Here is a 26,551-nt window from a genome sequence, read left to right as displayed (position 1 = left end):
GGCGCAGTGCGCATGCTCGCGCCCGGGTCAGCGGGTTAGCGCGTTTGACTGGCTGCGAGGCCTCGGCCGCTCGCGGTAAATGGCGCCGGTGGCGGGAAAGTTGAGTTCCCGGTTCGCCCAGCCTTCGGGGCGATGTGTAGTGACTTCCGCAGGGCCGAGTCTGGGACGCAGGTGAGAGCCGCTGGGTCTGGGACGGGAGCGGCGGAGACGCGGGCAGGGGAGGGGCGCGCGACGGAGCCGGGAGGGCGGGGGAGGCGGGGCGGGGGCCCGGGCCGGGGGCGCGCGGGGCGCTCGGCGGAGGGAAGGCGGCCGCGCCGGACTGCGGCCCCCGCCCGCCCCTCCCGCCTGAGCCCCCGGCGCCGGCCCGCGGCCCTGGGAGTCGCCGGACGTGCGTGGGCTGCCTGGCGCGGGCGAGCGGAGGCGGAGGGAGGCGCCCGTGTTGCCGGCCGCTGTGCGCCTCCTGCGGTCGGCTGGCCGCGCGGGGCCGGGGCTGTCCCGGGCTACCCGCGGTCGGGGGCGGCCAGCCGGGCGGCGGAAGCGGGGACACGGCGGGGCCTGCGGGCGGACGGTCTGCAGACAGGGGCGGGACGGGCGGTGTGGGAGCAGGGGGCCTCCCGCCTGCCCCCGCGCGGGGCCCCGGCCGCTCGCTCTCCCGCGTGCGTTTCCGGCGCGGGGCGCCCGCGGACGCGCCGGCTTGGGCAGGTGCTGCGAGGCTTTGCTCAGAAACGGCCCGGCAGGTATCCCGTGCGGCCTGCGTGTCGGTCACCGGTCACGGGACGGGTACGAGGAGCTGAAGGAACGACGTCTGCCCGAAGAACCAGTGGCGGAGGCCGACGCGGAGGAACCGCGGCCTTCGGGGGGCAGCGCGGGGCCCTGGTCAGGGGAGCAGGGACTGAGGTTTTAGGGGCCGCGTGAGCTGGGTTTGGCGAGGAGGGGGCGGCGGTCGCGGGGAGTAGCCGGTAACGTGGGTGTTGAGGGAACTGCGGGTGGTTCTGACGAGTGGAACGAAGCGAGTGAGGGAGACGGGAGTTGGGCCCTGAGCCCCGAGACATGGGCGAGGTGGGTTAGAAGAAAGATGAGGGACAGAAACAAGACTCTTTAAAAAATAAATAATAATAAGGTTTTATGTATGTATTTGAGAGAACAAGTGGAGGGGAGAAGCAGGCTCCCGATTAAGCAGGCCGCTGACATGGGGCTCCATCCCAGGGACCGGGATCATGACCTGGGCGGAAGGCAGACGCCAACCGACTGAGCCTCCCGGGCCCCCGAGAAGCAGCGCTAATCTTAGGAGGAGTCCACACATGTTTCCTGTGAAGGGCCAGATAGTATTGGGGCTTTGCAGGTCAGGGCGCGCTCCGTCAGAACCCCTTACCCTTGCAGTTCTCATGTGAAGGCATCCGCAGAGGGGGGCACAAATCAGCATGACTGTGCTCAATAAAACTTATTTTTAAACTTTCTGGATTTAACCTGCTGGCCAGTTTACCAACCCTTGCTAGAACCACTACAGTTAAAACCTTACTTATGTACATGATCGTTTGAAACCAGGATTAAACACAGGTTTGACTTTTTTTTTTTTTTTAAAGATTTTTTTTATTTTATTTATTTGAGAGAGAGAGACAGTGAGAGAGAGCACGAGCGAGGAGAAGGTCAGAGAGCGAAGCAGACTCTCCATGGAGCTGGGAGCCTGATGCGGGACTCGATCCCGGGACTCCAGGATCACGCCCTGAGCTGAAGGCAGTCGTCCAACCAACTGCGCCACCCAGGCGTCCCCAGGTTTGACTTTTGCAGTCAGATCCAGCCTAGGATCTAACAACTGGGAGCCCTGGGACGCCTGGGTGGCTCGGTCAGTTGAGGGTCTGTGTAGTGAGTGTGAACCCTTAATTAATAAATGCAATAAATAAATAAATGAAAACGGAGTAAGCCTGCCCTACTCCAACTAAACATAAACAAGTAAAAAACATTTATAGCAGATAAACAAGCATAGCAAGTAAGCCTAGACCAATGTGTGTATAGTGATAAGACTAATGTGTGTGTGGTGATAAAGATGAAGGTAGAGCAATAAGCTGCAAATATTTTGACCAGTGAAATGATATTGCAAAAATGTTGCAAAAACATGTTTTCGCGTTTATGTGTGTTTTGATGTATAAGCATGAGAAAAACAAGTGATGTAATATGTTTATGAAGGAGACTTAGCACAGTACATAAAAAGAGGCATCGGGTTGGACTGAGCGAAGCGAGTTCCCTGTCGGGAGAACATCATCGCCGGTGCTGCCGGCGCCCCGACAGTCTCATTGCCAACCACTCGCTGGTTCCCAGTCTCAACTTCTGCGGTGACCTCTCTGTCTAGATTGTGAGGCGTCGTCTCCTTATCGTGACAACTTGACGAGCTGCCAAACCGCAACGATTGTGGTGCGGACCTCGTCCCAATAAAGATAAAGTGAGTTACATCATATCTGTCTCTCTCTCGCTCCCTTTCTTTCATTTACGTTGCGACCCCCTGGCGGGACGCAGGGGTTTTGCTCGCATCAGTCTGCCTTGGGCTCAGGTCCTGGGATCAAGCCCCACGTCAGGCTCTGTGCTCTGTGGGGAGCCTGTTAATCCTTCTCCCTCTGCCACTTCCCCTGCTTGTGCTCGGTCTCTCTCCCTCTCTTTTAAATAAATAAATAAAATCCTTCAAAAAAAGTAAAAAATGGGAGCCCAGCACAGCCAAATCAAATTTAGCAACATATCCTTGGCCTTCCATGTCTGCACAGAGACCCTTAGCCAGATTGCTTGGCTCCCACTACTTTGGAGTACAGAGGGTCTGAGGGGAGAGCAGGGAGCTGGGCAATAGGTACCACTTTATTCTTTTTCCTTTTTGTTAACAAAACCAGCTAAGTGAAACTCGGAGTGTTCTGCAGGACTCTGGCTAGTGCTTAATTTGTTTGGACACAGTTTTCTTCCCTTGTGTATTATGCTACAGAACCTTACAGATTCTACTGGGAGGCTTCGTGTTGAGAACGGAAGTCGCAAGTGAGCCCAACAAACAACTACTTTAAATTTTTAACTCGCTAGAATTACAGCTTCAAAAAACAGCTAACCATTCCCACATTTTGTGAGTAGTAGGGAAAAGACATTTCATACAGGGTCTTCCAAGAAAATAAAGTTGCAAAAAATACTTTCTTTTAATGTATTCTAGAGATAGAACTATGGTAGGACAAGTAGCATGTGTAAAACTTACTAATGAACCCTGCAATTAAAGACCAGCATTTGACTACAGTTTACAGTATAATAACCTGTTTTTTAACCTACTGTTAATCTTTATTCTTTTACCCTGTTTATTCTTCTTATCACACCTGACATTTGATATCGATTTAAAGGTCATGAGAGCAGACTTTGTTGTCTGTTGAGTTTACTCCTTTAGTCCCAGTGTTTAGAACAAGATTTAGCCCACAGTTAGCACTCAGTAATTGTTACTTTAGTAGATAAATTTGATATCTTTCTCCTCTTCCCTCTCCCTTCGTTCTGCCTTGCTTCGTGGGTCATCAAAACAAAAACAAAAAACTTCCCAGGAACTCCCTTAATTTTTCCTGTTGTCTTTCTGTTACCGATTTCTCGTTTGTTCCCTTCATTGTCGGAGCACATACTCTGTATGATTTCAGTTCTTTTAAATTTGAGGTTTGTTTTATGGGTCAGGATGTGATCTATCTTGATGGATGTCCCATGGGCACTTGAAAAAAACATGCATGCTGCTGCTGTTGGGTGCAGTGTTTTACATACATGAGTCAGATCTCCTTTGTTCTGATTTTCTGTATCTTTAATTTTGTTTGTAACGCTTTCCTTTGCTGACAGGTGACTGTTAAGGTCCCAGATATAATTGTGGGCTTGTCTATTTCTCGTTTCACCTATATTAGTTTTGCTTCATATGTTACACATTGAGGATGGTATGTCTTTTGGGTGGAATGATACTTTTATTATTCATTCTGTAATGTCCCCCTTTGTCTCTAGCAACTTTCTTCCCTCTGAAGTCTGCTTTATCACATATTAATACTGCGATTCCTCTGTTTTCATGAAGTCTGTCTTGATAATATATGCACAGGTTTTCTCTGAATTTCCTCCTTAAAATAGAGTAAATATTTTTGTTTCTAAGAAGCTGCAATTTCGAGGGCACCTGGGTGTCTGAGTTGGTTGAACAACTGCCTTTAGCTCAGGTCATGATCCTGGAGTCCCAGGAAGGGTCCCACATTTGGCTCCCTGCTCACTGGAGTCTGCCTCTCCCTCTGACCCTCCCCCACCTCATGCTGTCTCTCTCTCACTATCTCTCAAATAAATAAAAATCTTTAATAAAATAAAAGAACAGAAACTGCAATTTTGAGGTGACTGGGTGGCTCAGTCAATGAAACATCTGACTCTTGGTTTTGGCTCAGGTCACGATCTCAGGATCCTGAGATGGGCCGTGCTGAAGAGGGCCTACCCCCACCCTGCACTCCACGTGCAGCTGGGAGTCAGCTTGAGGTCCTTTCTCCCTCCCTCACTGCTCCTCCCCCAGCGTGGGCACTCGAGCATGGGCTCAGCCTAAATACAAACATACATACGTACCTAAAATCTAAAAAAAAAAAAAAGTACAATTTCTCCACTTAGGATACGGATTTCTTCCATCCCATTCCTCCTCAAGGAGCTCACTGCTACAGATATCCCCACTCCTGTGGTCATTTTTCTGTCTTCTGTTTTTTCTTTTTCTTTCTTTCTTTCTTTTTTTTTTTTTTAAATTTTGTCAGAGCAAGGAGCCTAATGCAGGCCTTGATCCCAGTACCCTTAACCAACTGGGACACCCAGGAGTCCCAGTTTTTTGCAGCTTTAATCTTCATTTTCACTGATAATTTCCATTGGTATCCTAACATAAAGCAATAAACAGGAAGCAGAAAACCTCTGTAGATGTCTCTCTCTCAGCCAGCCCCGTTCCTTTACTACTCAGCACAGCAAAGTCTGTGCTCGGGTCTGCACTTCCTAATCTCCCTCCCATTCTCTCTAGCCTGTGGTGATCAGGCTTCGGTCTCCCACTAGACCACTAAAAGTTCTCGTAAGGTTATTAGCCAACCTGTGTTGCCAAATGCTCATTTCTGAGTGCTCCTTTTAGACTAAAGTATAGGAACACGGCAGAATGTGTACTTACTGTAGGAAAGCCATTGTGGGGGAGGAAGGGGATGATCCTTGGGTACCTGCTCTTAACCCATTAGAAGATCTTCCCTGGGGGAGGGGGAATGAGAGGATAGGAGAATATGCCAGAAGTGTTTCTCCGGCAGAGTTCTCATATGCAAGGTGAGAAAAGTGTTCTGCCAACATTAAACTCCTATAATATTGATTTTATGCTCTACTGTTTCTTTTCGGGACTGTGTTTATTTGATTTTTTTTAAAGATTTTATTCATTTATTTGAGAGCGCGCGAGTGGGGACAGAGGGAGAGGGAGAGAATCTCAAGCAGGCCCTGCATTGAGTTTGGAGCCCAGCATGGGGCTCGATCCACGACCCCGAGATCATGATCTCAGCCGAAGTCAAGAATTGGACACTTAAACAACTGAGCCACCTAGGGGTCCCTATATTTGTTTTATCTAAGTGAAAATTTGAAGCAGTTTGGTATAACTTCCTAATGAAATCTGAAGAATGCATTTAATGGAATTACTCATTTGTGGGATATCATAAATTTAAAATTTAGTCCTTACAGATTCTGCTAGAAGTTAATACTTCTTACGCATCTTGAGAATGGCTAAAATCAGCAGCACAAAATACAACTGGCGTTGAACAACTGGTGTTGGCCAGGATGTGGCGGAGAAAGGAACCCTTGTGTATGTTGTGGGAATGCAAACTGGTGCAGCCACTAGGGAAAACAGCCTAGAGGGTCCTCAGAAAAAAAAAAAAAAAAAATTCAGTGTAGAGCTGCCATACGATCTAGCCATTGCATTCCTGAGTATTTACCTACAGAGCACAAGAGCACTAAGTCAGAGGGATTCCTGCGCCCCATGTTTATAGCAGCATTATTTATAGTCAAGATACTGAAGCAACCCAGATATCCATAGATTGATGAATGGAGAAAGAAGAGGTGGTGTATACATCCAACAGATTGCTACTCAACCATAAAAAAAGAGTGAAATCTTGCCAGTTGCAGTGACATGGTTGGAGCTAGAGAGTACTGTGATAAGCGAAGTAAGTCAGTCTGAGAAAGACAAATACCATGTAATTTCATTCATTTAAAAAATAGGGGCACCCGGGTGGCTCAGTCCATTAAGTGGCTGCCTTTGGCTCAGGTCATGATCCTGGAGTCCGGGGATGGAGCCCCCATCAGGCTCCCTGCTCAGCAGAGAGCCTGCTGCTCCCTCTTTCTGCCTGCTGCTCTGCCTGCTTGTGCTATCTCTCCGTCCAATAAATAAAATCTTAAATTTAAAAAATAAAGAATTTAAGAAATAAAACAAACAGGCATCGGGGTGGCTCAGTCAGTTAAGCATCTGACGTGGGCACAGATGGTGATCCCAGAGTCATGGGATCTAGTCCTGTATTGGGTTCCCTGCTCCGCTGGGAGTCAGCTTGTCCTCTCTCCCTCCCCACCCCTGGCTCATGCTCTCTTTGTGTCAAATAAATAAAATCTTAAAAGACAAAGGGAAAAAATGAGAGAGACAAACCAAGACACAGACTTTTTTTTTTTTTTTTTAAAGATTTTATTTATTTATTTATTTGACAGATAGAGATCACAAGTAGGCAGAGAGGCAGGCAGAGAGAAGAGAGAGAGGAGGAGGAAACAGGCTCCCTGCTGAGCAGAGAGCAGGATGTGGGGCTCGATTCCAGGACCCTGGGATCATGACCTGAGCTGAAGGCAGAGGCTTGAACCCACTGAGCCACCCAGGCGCCCCTCTTTTTTTTTAAAGATTTTATTTATTCATTTGACAGAGATTACAAGTAGGCAGAGAGAGAGAGAGGAGGAAGCAGGCTCCCTGCCGAGCAGAGGGCCCGATGTGGGACTTGATCCGAGGATCCTGGGATCATGACCTGAGCTAAAGGCAGAGGCTTTAACCCACTGAGCCACCCAGGTGCCCCAAGACACAGACTCTTAACTTCAGGGAACAAACTGGCTTAGAGAGGGGAGGAGAGCGGGGTGGGGGTGGGGGAGATGGGTGAACCCGGTGGTGGGGATTAAGGGGTGGTGGGGATTAAGGAGTGCGCATTCCAGCATTCCATGAGCACGGGGTGGTGTATGGAAGTGTTAATTTCTGTATTGTATACCAGAACCTAATGCAACACTAACTGGAATTAAACCAGTTAGTATTAACTAACTAGAATTAAAAACTTAAAAAAGAGAAATTCATGCTGCTTAAATTGTCAGATATATATGTAGTAGCTTTTGGGGGTGTGCATGGGAGAGGGGGAAGCAGGCTTCCCGCTGAGTGGAGAGCCTGATGTGAGGCTTGATCCCAGGACTCTGGGATCCCGACCTGAGCCAAAGGCAGATGCTTAGCAACTGAGCCACCCAGTTGCTCCGTATATGTGGTAGTTTTTGCTCTAGTTTATATGTATCTATTTTTCCTTTTCCTCTTACAGGATGATTGCTTTTATAAAAGCATTAGCTTTTCTTCCAGCTTGATTGAAGGGCCAGGCCTAGTACTCTGCCCTGAAGGACAGTTGAATTTTCAAAGTGGCAGAGGAGCCTAATTTCCCATGTGAAGAGGAATTTATGGAACTACCATAAGATCCAAATTTTGTATCAGTCACATACATACTCATCTAGCTGCTGCTTTCCCTTGCTTCCTTATTCCAACTCCTTTCATTTCTTGTGTTATAGTTACACATTTTTGCCTGAATGTCCTCTACTACTATGAGTAGTAAAACTAAGAATTGTATTTATTTTATAGCTGGGAAATCCAGGTCTATTATGGGCAGAGGTGGGAATATTTGGTTCAGAATGTTTGCTTCTTTAGGTAGGTTTTTGTTTTTGTTTTTATTTTTTTTTTTAAGATTTTGTTTATGTGGGGCGCCTGGGTGGCTCAGTGGGTTAAAGCCTCTGCCTTTAGCTCAGGTCATGATCCCAGGGTCCTCGGATCGAGTCCCACATTGGGCCCTCTGCTCGGCAGGGAGCCTGCTTCCTCCTCTCTCTCTGCCTGCCTCTCTGCCTACTAGAGATCTGTCTGTCAAATAAATAAAATCTTTTTAAAAAAATTTTTTTTGTTTATGTATTTGAGAGAGAAAGCATAAACTGAGAGGAGAGACTGAGGGAGAAGCTGAGCTTTTCATCCCAGGACCCTGGGATCGTGGTCTGAGCCAAAGGCAGATGGCTGACTGACTGAAGCACCCAGGAGCCCTTTTATGTAGCCTTTTTTTTTTTTTAAGATTTTATTTATTTATTTATTTGAGATAGATCACAAGTAGGCAGAGAGGCAGGCAGAGAGAGAGGAGGAAGCAGGCTCCCTGCTGAGCAGAGAGAGCCCGATGTGGGCCCGATCCCAGGACCCTGAGATCATGACCTGAGCTGAAGGCAGAGGCTTAACCTACTGAGCCACCCGATGCACCTTAGGTAGCCTTTTATACTGAACCGGTTTGCAACCCTACTACTGGGGTCTATCTGCAGACAAATTTATTTACAGAAGGTCAGGGAAAACGAACCTTTATCTAAATGAGCTGTGTGTGTGTATTTACCTTAATGCCATTAATTTCTAATTAGTTTGCTCTCTATATTCTTCTTTCTGCTCTTGTATAAGCTTTTCCACAACTGAATGGTCTTTAAAAACATCTGTATGGTCTTTAAAAACATCTGTATGGTAGGTATTCTGCTTACTAGATAGGTACTGCTTACTAGGTATTTATTGAAGGTATATGATGGTATTGGAAATGGACTTTTGTTAGTATAAAGAACTTCGAGGACATGAATACTCATGGACTTTTGTTTGGTGTAAGTTTGCATACTGTCTAAACATGAAAATGGAAATAGTTTGAGGTCATTTACACTCTCCATCCTTCCCAAGCCTGCCTACCTATGTCCTGTTTACCTTTTAGTAGGCAGCCACTGAGTTTCTGCCAGACAAAAGCATTTTGGAGCCTGTTGTGAGCCAAAATAGGTGCTTTTCCTTTTGAGCTTTTACATCCAGATGAGGAGATGGGCTGGTAATGTGCTAAGTAAAGGAGTAGTAGTTTCAGGGAAGGAGGCGGCCTTGAAGAATGTATGTTATTATCATTTGTTGAATGGTCTTGGCCTTAGAAATTTAAAAGAGAATAGGCAAAGGACATTCCATGTAGGAAGAAAAACATTTCTCTATCAGTGTGCATTTTGTACGTATATAAAAGAACTAAATGCCTAATCTCTTGTTCAAAATTAAGGGTGCCTCCCACAAATTAGAACTGACCGTAAGACTGAAGAGAAAGGCTGGCAAGCGCAGCCTGATGTGAGAAGACTTCCTGATTGATCCTGTCTCGGGGTAGCCTCAAGATGAATGAATCTTCTCAACCCCACCACCCTTGAGACTGGCTTTTCTAGCCCTGGAGGTTGGGAGTGCTGCCGTGGGACCACCCAAGAGGAGAATGTCTGATGGCCGTGTGTCAGTCTGGGCTCTGGGGCAGGTCAGGGCGTTATGCCCTAAAGGTGTACTTAAGGGTGTGGTTAAACAAAAGGAAAGAATGTTGGGAGGGGTGCTGTGCTCCAGGAGATCCCAGGTCACTGATGGGGCCTGGGGGAAGATTTGCCCCAGATGGCGTTAGGTTCCTGCACCTTCCAAGCACCCTGCCTGTATTTCTTCTGCAGGGGCCACTGTACTGTATTGCATTTTTGTAAACTTTTCACTCTCTCCTGTTAAATTCTTTGAAGATAGAAACTGTGTCTGCTACATCTGTGTATCCCCACGTTGACTTGGCCGAGATGGTTACCGGTGGCTGGCTGTGCCCCCTTTGTAGGTTATATTGTTATGGTAATAAAGCTGCCGTTGAAAACTTGGAGGGCTCCTTGTTGCCGTTGAGGGGAGTATTAACAGAGATGGTTGAAAGAGGTCTGGTAATTGCCTAGACAGGATCTTGGATCAGCTTAGTAGATCCAGAAACTATTTTATCTCTGTACTCAGATTTTATTAGACTCCGTGATACTGACTCTGAGGCACTGGAGCCCAGCGGAACTCCAGCCTTTGGGAGCCAGAAGAGATCTCTTAAGTCTTGGCTCTGGCATCTACTAGTTTTCTCATCTGAAAAATAGAAAGACAACAAATAGTTACTATAACAATTAAAAGAGATAATGTATATAAATTAGGTACTGCAGATACCATAGTAAGCACAAATAGTAGCTATTAGTTGATGACTTTGTTAAATTAATAAAACCTAGAAGATACTGATTTACAAACCAAATGTCAAATCTGTTAATTAACAATATTAGTGAAACTGCCAAATAGACTAAAATTGTTGTGTCCACTTTGCCTTCTTTTCTAAATAGGAAATTTGGCCTCAGAAAGATTGCAGAGAGAATCAAGAGAAATCCGTCACCAAGCTGTAATTGCCCAGTGTATTAATCTTCCCTAAAAGGATTGAACTGTCTTCTCTAACAGAACTTACTGGGGTTCCTTTTTCCCTGGACACTTTCGACTCTTTTTTGTCCTTCAGAAACTCCAGATTGTTTATGCCTGGCTTCTTTTAATTCATTCCTTAAATCTGGACATGATTAATTTTAATTTCTGTAATAGTTTATGTCAGGTTTTTAGGGTATTTTCCTTTTTTTTTTTTTTTTTAAGTTTATTTATTTGAAAGAAACTCTGCTTTGGCATTGTAAACATTTTGAATATTAGTGGGAAGTTTTCATCCTTGAAAATGAATTTGATTTTTTAATAATAGTGGAAAATTTGATGTAAACTGGCTAACTTAGCCAATTGGATAAGAGGAGTTATACCATCTCTGTCCAAGTGTCCTGCCAATATAAAGCTTTCTTGAATCCTTTCTTACCAGGAATTCTCACAGTGGAGAATTCTGAAATATTTTGAGGAGTGACGATGAGTAAACAATTGGAGTTATTTCCCAAGTTAGCCATTCTGATGAGAATAGTTAGTACATGCTACTTAAAACATTTTTTTTAAAGATTTTATTTATTTGACAGAGACACAGGGAGAGAGAGGGAACACAAGCAGGGGGAGCGGGAGAGCAGGAGAGGGAGAAGCAGGCTCTTTCCTCGTGGAGCAGGGAGCCTGATGTGGGCCTTGATCCCAGGACCCTGGATCACAACCTGAGCCGAAGGCAGCCGCCTAACAACCGAACCATCAGGCGCCCTTTTTAAAACATTTTAAAGTCATTTTATGTGTTTCATCTTGTTCATGAAAGTTTCTGTCTTGTCTTTCAAGCTGGACTCACCATCTAACTCAGTGGTTCTCAATTTTTGGCTTTAGGAATGCATTACACATGTAAAAATTATTGAGGATTTCAAAGAGCTTTTGCGCATTTTTTTTGTGGGTTTTTTTGTTTTTTTTTTTTTTTTTGGGTAGAATAGTAGTTACCACCTTATATTAGATTGAAGTATACATCATAATAGTTTGATACTTGTTTGTGTTGCAAAATGATCACAATAAGTGCAGTTAATATCTGTCACCAAAAGAGCTTTTGTTTATGTGGTTTTATCTGTCAGTCAAACTGAGAAATTTATCTATTTATTGAATAGCAGAAGCGAGAAAGTTTATTAAAGCGAAAATACAAGGTGCCTGGGTGGCTCAGTGGGTTAAGCCTCTGCCTTTGGCTCAGGTCATGATCTCAGGGTCCTGGGATCGAGTCCCGCATTGGGCTCTCAGCTCAGCAGGGAGCCTGCTTCCTCCTCTCTCTCTGCCTGCCTCTCTGCCTACTTGTGACTTCACAGATGTTATTCTAGTACATTGCTTGTGTTCTTACTGAGCCACCCAGGCACCCCTTTATCTTCTTTTAGTAAATCTTAAAAAAAAAAAAAAAAAAAAAGTAAAGCGAAATATACTCTCGAGAGATCTCTGGAGCAGGTGGGCTCTGGAGAGAGAGCTGCGGGGAGAAATTTAGAATTTTAAATATTTGCATTCATATACAAGTGACAGTTATAAACTCTTTGAGTATTATAAGTATTTTAATGAAAAATAGCTATATTTTCCTAAGCAAAAAATATGAGGAGTGACACTCTTTCACATATTTGCAGGTCTCGTTTTAGTGTCCGGTTGAATAGAATTTGACTGGGGTCTCCTCTCTTCTGTGTCCAGTCTATGACTTTATGTTGTTCTGGTTGAAGTATGTTAAGACTCTTATAATGTTGTTGTACTTCAACCAGAACAACATAAAGTACTGCCGATGTATAGTTGGAAAAAGGAGTATTTGAAGGTCTTTTTAGATAATTGTGGGTTTACTTCTTTGATTCTGTACCAAAACGTGACAAGATACTAGTTTCCTAAAAGTTAATTGCAATGTAGAATATAAAATTATGTTAGTGATTTTTTTTGTTAAGATTTTATTTATTTATTTGACAGAGAGAGATCACAAGTAGGCATAGAGGCAGGCAGGGGGCGGGGAAGCAGGCTCCCTGCTGAGCAGAGAGCTGGATGTGGGGCTCGATTCCAGGACCCTGAGATCATGACCTGAGCAGAAGGCAGTGGCTTAACCCACTGAGCCACCCAGGTGTCCCGTGATTTTTTTTTTTTTTTTTAAATACGTTAAAACCATTGATTTATTGGTCTTACACTTGGAGTGAATCTTTTACCCAGGACTGGTTTAACATGCATTGGTCATTTGGAAATAATGGTTCGCTGAATTACACAGATCTTTTAAGAATTGGCGTGTTTGTTAAATAATTATTTTTTAAAATCACATTGATTAAAACATTGATGTCTTCCCCATAAAGGATCTTAAGTTTCTGGAAGCTGTCAGGGTCACAGTGGAGGGTGAGTTTTCTAAAATTCAAATGTTACCATTGGCAACAAATATTGTCAGTTTTCTTTTTTTCTTTTTTTTTTTTTTCTTTTTCTTTTTTTTTTTTTTTAAAGATTTTTATTTATTTATTTGACAGACAGAGATCACAAGTAGCAGAGAGGCAGGCAGAGAGAGAGGAGGAAGCAGGCTCCCTGCAGAGCAGAGAGCCCGATGCGGGCCTCGATCCCAGGACCCTGGGATCATGACCTGAGCCGAAAGCAGAGGCTTTAACCCGCAGTTTTCTTGAAGTGACAAGCTTACTTTCTTCGTTTTAATAAAATGTCTGCCAAATACCAAAGTCTGTATAATCAAAGTTTCTTTTAGTTGTTCTTTCAAAATAAAGGGTAGGCTATGAAAAAAGCATCCAACTCAAATAATCAGCACAAGTGCTTTTCCTAGAGGGAAAAAAAAAAGATTGTATTTAATTTTGGAGCATTAGTCCTTCATCTGTGTGTGAAATTGGGGACATCCCCAGGAGCAGACTTTCCCAAGTTCTGGATCCCTAAGACTACACTCAGCTCTGACACTGTTTGCAAGTTGGGGGGCGTGGGGACCCCGGGGGACACCTTGAGGTATAGCAATCCCCTAGAAGGACTCACAGAACTCACTGAAAGTGGTTGTGTGTTCATGGTTACAGTTTACTGCAGGGAAAGGATGCAGTCTTAAAGACAGCCACAGGAGGAGGTGTCAAAGTCTAGGGAGAATTCCAAATGCAGACCTTCCAGTCGTCTCTTGGTGGAATTGTGGAGGTGCTCAGTTCTCCCAGCAACAATGTGTGACAGTCTGCTAACTGCAGAAGCTCCCCTGAACTTGGTGTCCAGAGTCTTCCTGGGGCTCATTTTATACCATCAGTATTTGATATGTAAACAAATGAGGAAGTGTTTTCTGAATGAATGAACACAATTTTCCTCCTAACTTGTATTTCCTATTTCATAATTTCCTCTAAATCCTCAAAATTAAATGGGTCTTTTTTATAGACCTTTGGAAAATGGTGTAAATGTAGATGTCTAAGATTTTATATTTTTAAGTAATGAGTTTTTCTTTTTTTTTCTTTTGCTAGCTTCTTGCCCGACTTGAAGGTAGAAGTTCCTTGAAAGAAATAGAACCATGTCTGTTTGCTGATGAAGATTCATCTGTACTTGGTAAAAATCTCAAACCAAAACACAATGTTACACATTAAGTCTTATAAAACAGGGTTTTTTTCTAACATATATTTATTTATATGTACATACTTGTAGCAAACAGCTATATGGATTAACCTGCAAAATTAAAAAGTGAGAAATAGATCATGCTAGAACACTTTTAAGTCTTCATTATCTGTGTCAGAGGAGTTAAAATTTGGTTCTTCTTTGGTAAAATCTTCAGAATAAATATTGACCTCTCTTATCTCAACACAGTAGTTGGAGTTTTGTCACTATAAATTTATTTATTTTTTAATTCTTTAGAAGTTTGAGAGTCACAGGTAAGTCCTTAAGTACGCCGTTGTCTGTTACTACTTCTATGGAAGGGAAAAGACCTGGCCGCTTGTTCCCCCAGCACTTTTATACTAGGGAAGACTTACAGACGAGTATACTGTGCTGCATTGTTTCCCCTCGTTAGTGGAAGAGCTCTGTGGAGGTGTAATTCGCCCATTTAAGCGTGCAGCTTCATGACTTGCATTTACATGTATGCAGCTGTCATCACAATAGATTTTAGAACATTTTCATCGCCCCAGAAGGAAAGCCGTGCCTCTTAGCAGTCACTTCCATTTGCTCCTACATCCCTCAGCCCTGGGTGGTGACTGTTGTACTTGATGACTCTCTAGACCAGTCTTGTCTGCATATTTCATGTAATCATACAATATGTGGTCTTCTGTGACTGGCTTCTGCTCCTTTGCATAACATTTCCAGCTTTTATACTGTGGCACGGCTCAGTAGTTCTGGTTGTTGTTGAATGGATATACCACGCTTTCCCCGTTCATCAGTCGATGGACATTTGGATTTCTGCTTTTTGTTGTTATGGATTATGCTGCTGGGATGATTTATGTACGAGCTTTTCTGTGATTCATGTGTTCGGTTCTCATGGGTAATACCTACGAGAGGGACTGTTCGCTTCATGCTGTGACTGGGTTTAACCTTTGGTGGCGCTGTGGGACTGTTGGGCCTCAGTGAAAGCCCATTTCACTTGCCACCAGGAGCGAGGCCTAGAATAGTACCAGTTTTCCCACATCCTGCAAACAACTGTCATCGTCTGTCTTTGATTCTAGCTTTCCATGAAATGATATCTCCTTGTGGTTTTGACTTCCATTCCCTGGTGGCTAATGATATTAAGCATCTTTGCTTGTGCTTAATGGCAATTTCTATGTGTAATTTGGAGAATTGTCATATCTTTTGCTGTTTTTAAAAAATGGATTTTTTGTTGTTGAGTAGTAAGAGTCCTTTATATAATCTAGATACAAGTCCCTTATCCAATACGGTTTGGAAATACTTTCTCCCACTGTGTGTTGTCTTCTTGTCTTGATGGTGCCTTGAGGCACAGAGTTACTAATTTTGATGAAGTACAATTTATCTGTTTTGTCTTTTATTGCTCATGCTTTTGGTATCATAGCTAGGCCATCGGCTAATCCAGTCAAGGTCAAGAAGATTTATCACTTTGTTGTCATTACTGATTTCTGTTTTCATTCTTTTCCGATCAGAGAACATACTTCTCTGATTCAGTCTTTTTAAGTGATTGAGGTTTGTTTTATTGCTGACCATATGATCTATCTTGAAGAATGTGTTCCATGTGCCCTTGAGAAGAATGTATTTTCTGCTATAGTTGAATTGAGTGTTTTCGTGATGTTTTGTAATAATTCTGGTTGATTATTAGCGTTAAGTCTCCTGTTCTTGGTCTTCTGCCTAATTGTTCTATCCAGTATTGAAAATGGGTATTGAACTTTTCAATGATTACTATTGAATTGTGTATTTCTCCCTTTATTTCTCTGTTTTGCTTCATATATTCTGGGGCTTTGTGCACTGTTGGGCACTTTCAGGTTTATAATTTTACCTTATTGATGGATTGATTCATTTATCTTTATAAAGTGTCCTTCTTTGTCACCTCACACCCATTAGGACGGTAACGGTAAAAAACACAATAACAAGTGTTGTTGAGGTTGTAGAAAAATTCTGCACTGTTAATGTGATTGTAAAATGGTGGTAGTATGAAAAACAGTGTGAAGGTTCCTCAAAAAATCAAAAATAGAGCTGCTATATGATTGGGGCACCTGAATGGTACAGTTAGTTAAGCAAACAACTCCTGATTTTAGCACAGGCCATGCTCCAGGTTGGACTCTTGGTTTGGTGCAGAGTCTGCTTAAGTTTCTTTCTCTCCTTCTCCTTCTGGCCCTACCCCCACTGTGCTCACTCTTCTCTCTCTCACAATAAATCTTTAAAAAAAAAAAAAAAAAAAAAGAGGAACTGCCATATATATGATCCAACAATTCCACTTCTGGGTAGATCTCCAGAAGAAGTGAAAGCAGAGTATTGAAGAGATATTTGCAGTCCTATGTTCATAATGGCATTACTCATAATAGCTAAGAGATGGGACCAACCCAGATGTGCATTGACAGATGAATGCATAAGCAAAATGTGGTATATGCAAACGAGGAAATATTATTTAGTCTTGAAAAGGAAGGAAATCCTGTCATGCTACTACATGGATAAACATGGGGACATGCTAAGTAAAATGAACTAGTCACAAAAAGAGAATATTGTGATTTCACCTGCATGAGGTATCTAAAGCAGTCAAATTCATAGAAACAGGAATGATAGTTACCTGGCACTGAGGAAAAAGAGGAGAAGGGGAGTTGTTTAATGGGGATAGAGTTTCAGTTTTGCATGATGGAAGTTCTGGAGATGTTGTACAACAGTGTGACTGAACTTAACACTACTGAACTGTACACTTAGAAATGGTAACTTTTATGCCATCTTTTAGCACAATGGAAAACAAAAATGCCCCTCGTTTCTAGTAACAGTTGTCTCAAAGTATATTTTTCTGGTAAAAGTACAGCCACATCAGCTCTCTTTTGGTTACTATTTGCATGGCATATCTTTTTCTATTGTTTTGTTATCAGTCTGTCTGTGACTTGGTAAAGTGTGCCTGTCGTAGATAGCCATAGTTGAATCCTGTGTTTTATTCCATTCTGCCAATCTCTGCCTTTTGTTTGGACTGTTTAGTCCACTTACAGTTAATGAATTACTGATAAGATAGGGTTTATGACTGTCATTTTGCTTTTTATATAGACATATCTTTTTTCTTTCTCTATTCCTTCTTTACTCTCTTCTTTTGTATTAAATATTTTCTAATGTACCATTTTGGGGGGTGTGCAGAAGGAGAGGGAAAGAGAATCTTAAGCAGACTGCACACCCAGCACAGAGTCCCACCAGACATGGGCTTGATCTCACAACACTGAGATCATGACCGCAACAGAAATCAAGAGGCAAGAGTTAACCAATTGAGCCACCCAGGTGCTCCTAGTGTACCATTTTTATTCCTGGTCATTACTTTCACTTTTTAAAGTTGTGTGTCCCTGTCCCCCCACCCCCCCCCCCGCCCCGCCAAGGGGGAGTAGCAGAGGGAATGGGAAAAGCAGGTTCAGCAGGTTCCACATAGGAGCAGGGAGCCTGATGTGGGACTTGGGACTTGATCCTAGGATCCTGGGATCATGACCTGAGCTGAAGGCAGGCACTTAACTGACTGAGCCACCCAGGCAACCTTGAGTTATTTTCCTGATGGTTGCTCTGAGGATCACAATTAATATCTTAATTTAAAATAATCTGATTTGGATTAATACCATCTTAATTTCCATATTTTATAAATACTTTGCTACTGGATAGCTCCATTTCTTCCGTCTTCCTTTGTGCTGTTATAAGATATATCTATGCATCGTAGATCTATAAACACTTCTAAAATTGTGACTTAATGCAAGAAATTAAAAAGCCATTACAGCAAAGAAATTAAAATGTATTGGGGCGGGCGCATGAGTGGCTCAGTGGTTTAAGCCGCTGCCTTCGGCTCAGGTCATGATCTCAGGGTCCTGGGATCGAGTCCCACGTCGGGCTCTCTGCTCAGCGGGGAGCCTGCTTCCTCCTCCCTCTCTCTCTGCCTGCCTCTCTGCCTACTTGTGATCTCTCTCTCTCTCTCTCTCTCTCTCAAATAAATAAATAAATAAATCAAAAAAATGTATTGGGGTGCCTGGGTGGCTTAGTAGGTTAAGCCTCTGCCTTTGGCTCAGGTCATGATCTCAGGGTTCTGGGATCTGCCTGGCATCAGGCTCTCTGCTCAGTGGGGAGCCTGCTTCCTCCTTTCTCTCTGCCTACCTCTCTGCCTATTTGTGATCGATTTCTCTCTGTCAAATAAATAAAATATTAAAAAAAAAAGAAATTAATATGTATTATAACAAAGAAATAAGTAAAAAAATATTATTCAGTTCATTTAAGTCAGATAAGTGAAAAAAATTACAAATATAAAACATATACTGTCTTTCATATTTATGTAGTTGCATTTACTTGTGGTTTTTATTAACTCTTGGGTTCAAGTAACTATCTGCTATCCTTTCATTCAGCCTAGAATATTCCCTTTACTATTTTTTTATAGAGCAGATCTGTTAGCAAACAATTTTCTAAACTATCAATAATAAAGACAACTTTTGACCAAACGTGTTAGACAAAAGATTGAACTTTCTACTCTATCAGAAAGGATATTGTAAAGTTGGACCTTATAAAACTGACAGGAAAACATGGGTCAGAGCACCGCTTATCCACTTAGATGTTGTATTTGTAGAAACTTGAAAAACACCATAGTGCTCAGTCACTAACAAAAAAGTTTACTTAGTTTGGATTAACACCATCTTAATTTCAATATTTTATAAATACTGTAGGTATTTTAGCTGTAAAACTAGTTAGATGAGTGCCCGCTGGAGCAGTAGCAGACTTAAGACTGGCATTACACGGATTGTTTGTCAACAACAGTTTATCAGAAACTGTATGGGGAAGTTCACAGTTAGGGATTATAGAAAGCTCTACTCCATTGTAAACATTTCTAAATGCTTTTTCATAGTAGTTACTCAGTACTATGTACTATACCATATACAGTAGTGCATACCGATTACCTCTTCCGTATGATTGTAATCTGCAAATTCAACATATTGTTATACAGTTAGTAGGTTGGTACCAAGATGGTGTCTTTTTTGGCTTTTCTTTTTTATCCTTATTTTGAAGGATCTTCAGATTCATAAACTCAGTCTGACAATCTGTTACCCAGATCCCTTACAGCATTCTATTTGTGAGAGCAACTATCAAGGCCAAACCATCCAGATTTTCTGATTTAGCTTAATTTGTCAAGTGCCAAACTGTAGAGGTGTTCTCGTGTGTGTGTGTGTGTGTGTGTGTGTGTGTGTGTGTGTGTGTAGCGGTGAGAGGTTTGGGTTTTTTTGTTTTTGTTTTTGTTTTTTTTGTGGGTTTTTTTTTTTTAACTCCCAAGTTGTCATACGCAATACTTTGAATGGACAAGGGTATGATTTCTTTTCCAACAGGTCTCAGAAACATTTGAGATAGGGACTTCAAAAACAGCTAAAAGGACTATGCCCCTCTATAGAACATCATGCTTGAATATGATTTTTGATGTGATGATTAGACAGTAAATGTTTATAAAATCAACAAAACTGACTTCATCATTAAACATATTTATAGGGAATCTGCGACCGTGATGATAATATTTATGTGTAATTTGTAAGTTTGCACATTTTATTTCCCCAGTTGTTACAAATGACCTTTTTACTGCTTTGCTATTAATCTGTAAAAGGAAGAGTGTTTTTATATACCCCTTAATAATCTCCTAACCAAGGATTTCACCTTAAGCTTTTCCTCATCTCAATCTTGTCAAACCAAGAATCTAAGGAATCCATATACTTAACGTCATCTGTTTCTTAGTAATGTATGCATTTAGCCAACCTTGTTAAACCGTGTAACAAGTGCTTTCAAAGACTTACTCTGTTGAGTTACGCTGAAAGATGTTTATGAGCACCACCTTCTCTCCAAGAAAATACTTGGCTAGATTTTCATTTTTTTCCTATTCTGAGGATTCCAGAAATACCCACAGACGGCTCCCACTTACCCTCTGGCCAGTGGAGTTGCTTCCCTTTTACTTCAGAATATGTTGCCTTTCTCCTACCTTTGGTTGTCTTCATTTGACTTCAGCCTCATGAAACTGCTGTTGAATATTACTTTTTAAATGAATGTAAACCATCATATTTTCCCTCTAATTCTTTGTGTGCCCCCTGCCTTCCCTGCAGCCTAATCCTTGGAAGAATGCTCAGTGCTCCCTGGAGAGCCCTCCCATCTCTTTCCTGAGCATCTGATTCTGAAGTTTGCTTCATAAAATAATACATATATTAAATGTGCTTTTGCAAACTACACATTTACTGGTGCAAGGTAGCTATCCAGGACTAGTTCAGGGATCTGTTCCCAAACTTTCCTCTGCCGCTTTTTTACTTTTAGAGATTTTGTGCTTCATTTAATGTTATTTAGTACTCTTTCATTTTCTTGAAATCTTTTGTGCTCTGTGTCATTTTCCTCCTCTAATTTTTATATTCATGATTTATGTCTTCATGCCGACTCCTCTAACCTGGATGTATCCCGAGAGTTGTGGTTTTGGCCTCTATTCCTCATTTTTTGTTCACTCTCACCCACCAGGTTGAGCTTTCTGTTCTCTGTTGCTTGGTAGCTTATTCTCAGATCATTATGTCTATGCTCTTATGACTGTCTTGAATCTCAAATCCCTAAGGGTTGTAGGACATTTTTATTTTGTGACACCTACCTAACATAGCATTTTGAAAGCTAAATTCTTGTTAGGATATTTATGTGATTATGTGAATTAAAAATTCCTGCTTTCCTTATGTGTTTGATGTGTGGGTACTTCCAGCCCTGTCTCTGAGAAGAACCTTTACATACGTCACTACCTTACTCCTGAACATGGGCAGGCACGAAGACCTGACAGAGACGAAGTGTCCACACTCACTGGGCCAGGGGGCTGGGCTTGCATAGGGCACTCTGGAACAGAACTCCTGTTCCTGCTTGTCTCCTGTGTTGGTCTCTCGTTTCCAGCCTTGGTCCTGGGCCTTTACATCTGCAGGACTCTGGTGACCAGTGCCACACTCCTCCTGGGGTTCCCTGCCGACTTTTGCTTCCTTTCAAAATGCCATGTTCCAGAGCTCACTCTGGAGCCTTAAGCCCTCAGCAGATAGGGACTTACATTTTCATTTTTCAGATGTCTCTCAAGAAGTTCTCAAAAAGAAGGTAACCTAATGAAGTACATTCAAAAGGTACTCTGTGCTGGAAATAGAATAGTAGAGTCCCAACCTTAAAGTAGCACGTAGGAAATACGACGAAATAGCTGGAAATCGTATAGCTTGAGGGGCGCCTGGCTGGCTTGGTCTGTGGGGTGTGCGGCTCTTCATCTTAGGGTTGTAGTTTGAGCCCCATCTTGGGTGTAGAGATTAAGTAAAACTAAAAAATGGTTTAAAAATTACGTAGCATGATAACTGCCATGATGATCAAGTTTGCGTTCTTCGCTCAGAGTGTCGTTATTAGGGTCAAATGAGCTATCATCAGGCTGTCCCCATTCACCCATAAAGCACCGTAGAAAAGCTGGTTGCTGTGGATGAGCCTCATGGCCGCCTTTTCTGGGGAAGGGAGGGAGGGTCTGGTGCCGGCTGCTGGTTGGTTTCCCCACTGTGTTCTCTGTGCATCCTACACACTGTTTTGAGATTAGTCTTACTAAACTGTGTTTTCAGCTTTCCTTCTCTACCATTAATATCTGTTCTACATTGATGTTTCATCGAATGCATGTAGTTCACTCTCTGTAATACAGGGAAGTAAAAGACTGACTTGTGGGTAAGGGGAGGATTTCAGCTTAGCTTCTTAGTCAGTAGTAGGAGAGAGTAAACTGAACATCTGGCCTGAATAGTTACTTAGTTACTGTGTTAACTTCCAGCAAGAGTATCAGTGAACAATTGTTATTGTGAAAATAGTTTCACTTCTTGAGACTAGAATCTTTGGGGGGAGGGGTACGGGGAATCATTTTTATTTAAAATTTTAATTGCATGTAAGATTATGGTAGAAACTGGTTGAAGTTTCATAGTACCTTAAATATGTTATAGTGGTAACATGCTCGTTTTTTTACATTCTTTGTGAATGTTCCAATTTACAGTGGTTTGTTAGTAATAACAGGAAGTAAAGGAACTGGACTCCCACACTAGTAATTTGTTTGGGGCCTGAGAATCTCCATTCTGTTTCCAGTCATGTGGTTCAGCCATAAATTAAATGGGAACAAACTAGCAAGGACTGGAAGGCCAGTGTTAGGAGTGGGTTTTGAAGAGCTCTGGAGGTAGGACAGTTTCCCCAGGTATTTAATTTGCGTTCTCCTGTATAGAAACCTATATAGAAAAATATTTGGAGTCTTTGAAGTTCAGAGTAGTTTACTTCAGCCTATAATGCTGGGAAAATAATTTACTGCTGGATGTCATTCCAGCAGGGCACAGCTTCAAGAAATTTATATAGTGGAGAATAACCGATAGCATTTTGGAAATTTGGAGGGCTGTTACTGGCATTTAGGCCCAAGAGCTGAACATATGAAACTGCAGTGTCGAGAATTGTTCCGCCCATAATGCCAGTTGCACCAAAAAACCCTAGTTAGGGATCATTTCAGCTGCGTGTGACAGAAGTCCAACTCAGTGGCTTACCTGATAGAGGCTTATTTTCCTCACCTCACAAGTGGTATAGACACAGGCCCTGCCTAGCTGGTGTGGGGTTCCACCATGTCATCAAAGTCCTGGGCACCTCTTGTCTTCCTGCTCCACGATTCTTAGGGCCCACCCTACTTCGGGTGTCCCTTTTCACTCACTGCCTCAGGAAGGTTGCTTCCCCTGCGGAGCGGGGTGTGGCACAGCAGAAGTGGCACCCGAATCAGGAAAGCAAAACTTAGAAATCCCCAACAGAGTCAGACTCATGTCTCTCCCTGGCTCTGGTGATCCCTGCTGACTCCTCCTTGCAAGGGATACTGAGAAAAATAGTTGTTTTTTTTTTTTTAAGATTTTATTTATTTGCCAGAGATAGAGAGAGTACACACAAGCAGGCAGAGAGGCAGGCCGAGGCAGCGGGAGAAGCAGGCTTCCTGCTGAGCAAGGAGCCCGATGTGGGACTTGATCCCAGAACCTTGGAATCATGACCTGAGCCGAAGGCAGCGGCTTAACCAACTGAGCCACCCAGGTGTCCCTGAAAAAAATAGTTTTTTTTAGCTCAGTGCACTGCCTTCTCCCCGCCCCCCTCCCACTCCCGGCACCCCGCCCAAATAGAGGTTTTATACTTAAGGAAAGGGGAAGGATGTATGTTGGATAATCAAGTAGCAGAGTGCTGTGTACCGTAGTGGTCAGTAGCTTCTTTTAGCACTTTATTCTTGCTTCTCAGTTTCAGTGTGAGTGCATGTGGACCCCTCCCCAGGAGACTTCCTTGGGTGCCTTTCCACCTTGTCATTCTGTTTTTCACGTTTTCTTGATGCTAATTAATAGCCAGCTCCTTTCTCAGAGGTGAAATTTAATGATTTAATTTCCTTCCTTCCTTGTATTTGCTTATATGATCCATTTTCACAAGTGGATTTAGAATTTTTCTTTCACATTCCAGTAAACGTCTTTTTACACACTGTTGCAGACTTTTCATTTTGTAGCCTACCGTTACTGTGCTGCTGCATTTTGACTGACATTTTTACATTTTACACAGGTGATATTCTTGAATTTCATGGTCCAGAGGGAACAGGAAAAACCGAAATGCTTTATCATTTAACAGCACGATGTATACTTCCAAAATCCGAAGGGGGACTGGAAGTAGAAGTCTTATTTATTGACACAGATTACCGCTTTGATATGCTCCGGCTGGTTACAATTCTCGAGCATAGACTGTCCCAGAGTTGTGAAGAAATGGTCAAACAGTGCCTGGGAAGGTTGTTTTTGGTGAGCTGCGTTAACAGCACCCAGCTGCTCCTCACGCTGTACTCCCTAGAAACCACGATTTGTAGCCACCCTTCCCTCTGCCTTTTGATCTTGGATAGCCTGTCCGCCTTTTACTGGATAGACCGCGCCAATGGAGGAGACAGCGTTAACTTGCAGGAGTGCACCCTGAAGAAATGCGCTCAGTTCTTAGAGAAACTCGTGAGTGAGTATCGCTTAGTTCTTTTTGCAACAACACAAAGTCTAATGCAGAAAACCTCACACTGGACAGAAGGGCCTCCGCCTGCCTTTAACCGTCCAGGTGAAGCAGATGTGGACTACAGACCCTATCTCTGTAAGGCATGGCAACGAGTAGTGAAGCATAGGATATTTTTCTCCAAACAAGAGGATTTTAAAACCAGCAACCGGTTTTCTTTAGTTTCACGTCATTTAAAAAGTAACAGTTCAAAAAAGCACATTTTTATTATTGGAGAAAGTGGCGTTGAGTTTTGTTGATACGTGTCATACAGTAGTGTTTTTCAGGATATCATGCAAAATCTAAAAAGTCTTTAATGGGCTAAAATGACTCAGTAATAAAGTTTTAAACTCTGTGAGAATTAATATAAATGTTTCTACACAGAATGGATTCCGCCCCCCCCAGAATGGATTTCTTAAACTAGTACAGGAAAACTTTATTCTGTTCTTGGGATGTTGAAGATAAATCAAAGTGCTGATAATAATTAAACTGTATATTTAGTTTGTTTTAAGACTAAATAATCTACACATTGCGGCCTGAATAAAATGAACTTTTTTCTAACTTTGTGTCGCATTTCTGGAATTTAGTTAAGTACTTAATTGTTTAGGAAAGTTTAAATGCATTTCTGACTTCTATGTAACTCCTTTCGGAAGCTGTGACTTTGGAAAATGTTTCTGTAGAGCTGTTATTTCTGCAAAGGGGATGAAAACAAGGAGCCTGCCCTTCTGCCTTTTACACCAAAGACTATGGAAAGCCAGAGCATTTTGATCGGAGTTAGAATGAGTCCAAGATGAAGTTGCATTCTGGTTGGGTCTCTGTACAATTTTTTTTAACACAGGGAAATAATATACCCATTCAAAGAATTCTGTGAAGATTGTTTTTGACATTTTCATCTCCTCATTAAGTGATAAAGGCTAAAACTGTAGTAGAACTGTAACTAGTATGTTCTTAGCCATTTACAATAGCCCAGCCATACCATGCAATGAGTCATTATTTCCAGCTGAGAGCTGGACAGGGCTCTGTGTACTCTGGCCAAGGAATGGCCAGAATGGGGAGCATGCACCTCGAGGGGTACACAAGGTGATGTATTATGGAGAGGAAGAAAATCTCAACTTGTATTTTAATCAAAGAAAAGGTGAAATTGTATCGATATGTGATATTCAGATTGACGCTGGAGCACTCATCGATCTGTGTATCAGGTGGTCATCTGTCACATTCCTCTCTGAAGTATCCTGTTGGAAAGTGGAAAGAATTGACTGTGATGTTTTTGTGGGTGTGTTCATTTATATGTGACCAATTTAGTTAAAAACCGACTGTAGATTAACCTGACAAAGATTCTTTTTAAGGGCTTAGAAAGGATCCTGCAAAGAAATTAAGGTTGAAGTTAATATTCTTCTCGATGCAGGGACAACAGAGGTGGCCTCTGCTGTCTGTGTCATCCCCGTGGACCCTGCGCCGCCTCTAGCTCATCTGCAGTTTCCAAAACCCTCGGCCTTCTGGAGGTGCCTGCTGGCTGCCCGAGCTTCTGGGCTGCATGTGGTCCAGGCCGGCAGGCCTTCGCCAGTGAAGGGCAGGGTTTGGTGTGTGAACACGCCAGCTTCCTTACCCCTCCGGTGAGAGGACACTGAAGTTCTTCTCTCAGAGTGGCCCTGGTAGGATTGGCTCCCACTGCTTACAGCAGCAGTCCGTGCGGCCGCACACTGCATCCTGCCTTCTGTCCTTCCCGCTCGCTGCACCGCAGGGGGCCTCCGGGACTGCTCCTAATGAAGGTCAAGTCGTGGTGTAGGAGCTACTTCTGTTGTGGGTCGAGGGAGAACTCTCAGGAGACCATAAAAAGCTGTCAGACAGTCAGTCCTCCTAGGCCCAGTATTTGCCCTTCAGCCACACTGTAAAATTTAAACTGGTAGTGGTCCCAGCGGCGACCCAGTCAAGTTTCACTGGGTCCCATTTCTGTCATTCACATCTCACACCCGTATGCCCTCAACAGATCTGATTTTGCCACTAATAAACTTGAAAATATTTAAGAATATGCCCTGTTTTATCCCTAGTTCATCCTTTTTCACTTTGTAGTTTTGTGGTTTTTATTACAAGTTACATGTAAGTAACTTACAAATATTTGTATGGTGGAGGAACATGTTCATTTCCCCTGGATAATTGTGTGATCAGTAAAACTAAGAATTTCTTGGAGCCCCTGGGTGGCTCAGTAGGTTGAGCGTCTGTCTTGAGCTCAGGTCGTGATCGCGGAGTTCCAGGGGTCTCCTCCACCTCTACTCCCACCCGCCGCTGCGTTGGGTTCCCTGCTGAGTGGGGACCCTGCTCCCCATTCCACTTCCACCCGCCATGGGCATGTGCACATGCGCGCACTCTCTCTCTTAAATAATAAAATCTTTAAAAAAATTA

The 26,551-nt window shown here is 42.9% G+C and overlaps 1 protein-coding gene across 1 annotated transcript; it reads left to right on the top strand.

Moving 5' to 3' along the window:
- On the top strand, nt 1-26,551 carry XRCC2 (X-ray repair cross complementing 2). The gene is made up of 3 exons (XM_044246894.1): nt 1-171; nt 13,960-14,041; nt 23,690-26,551. The coding sequence occupies exons 1-3, from the start codon at nt 133-135 to the stop codon at nt 24,409-24,411; spliced, it is 843 nt and encodes a 280-aa protein (XP_044102829.1). The 5' UTR covers nt 1-132; the 3' UTR covers nt 24,412-26,551.

Source organism: Neovison vison, chromosome 4 (assembly GCF_020171115.1).
Source record: "Neovison vison isolate M4711 chromosome 4, ASM_NN_V1, whole genome shotgun sequence".
NCBI classification, from domain to species: Eukaryota; Metazoa; Chordata; class Mammalia; order Carnivora; family Mustelidae; genus Neogale; species Neogale vison.
The sequence above is the reverse complement of the archived record's forward strand: the minus strand, read 5'-3'. Positions and strand labels throughout refer to the sequence as shown.

Bases quoted from the DNA above. Each gene is read 5' to 3' on its own strand.
- XRCC2 (XM_044246894.1), top strand. From the start codon at position 133: ATGTGTAGTGACTTCCGCAGGGCCGAGTCTGGGACGCAG. The intron at 172-13,959 runs GTGAGAGCCGCT...TTCTTTTGCTAG, and splicing joins GGGCCGAGTCTGGGACGCAG to CTTCTTGCCCGACTTGAAGG. The intron at 14,042-23,689 runs GTAAAAATCTCA...CATTTTACACAG, and splicing joins TGAAGATTCATCTGTACTTG to GTGATATTCTTGAATTTCAT.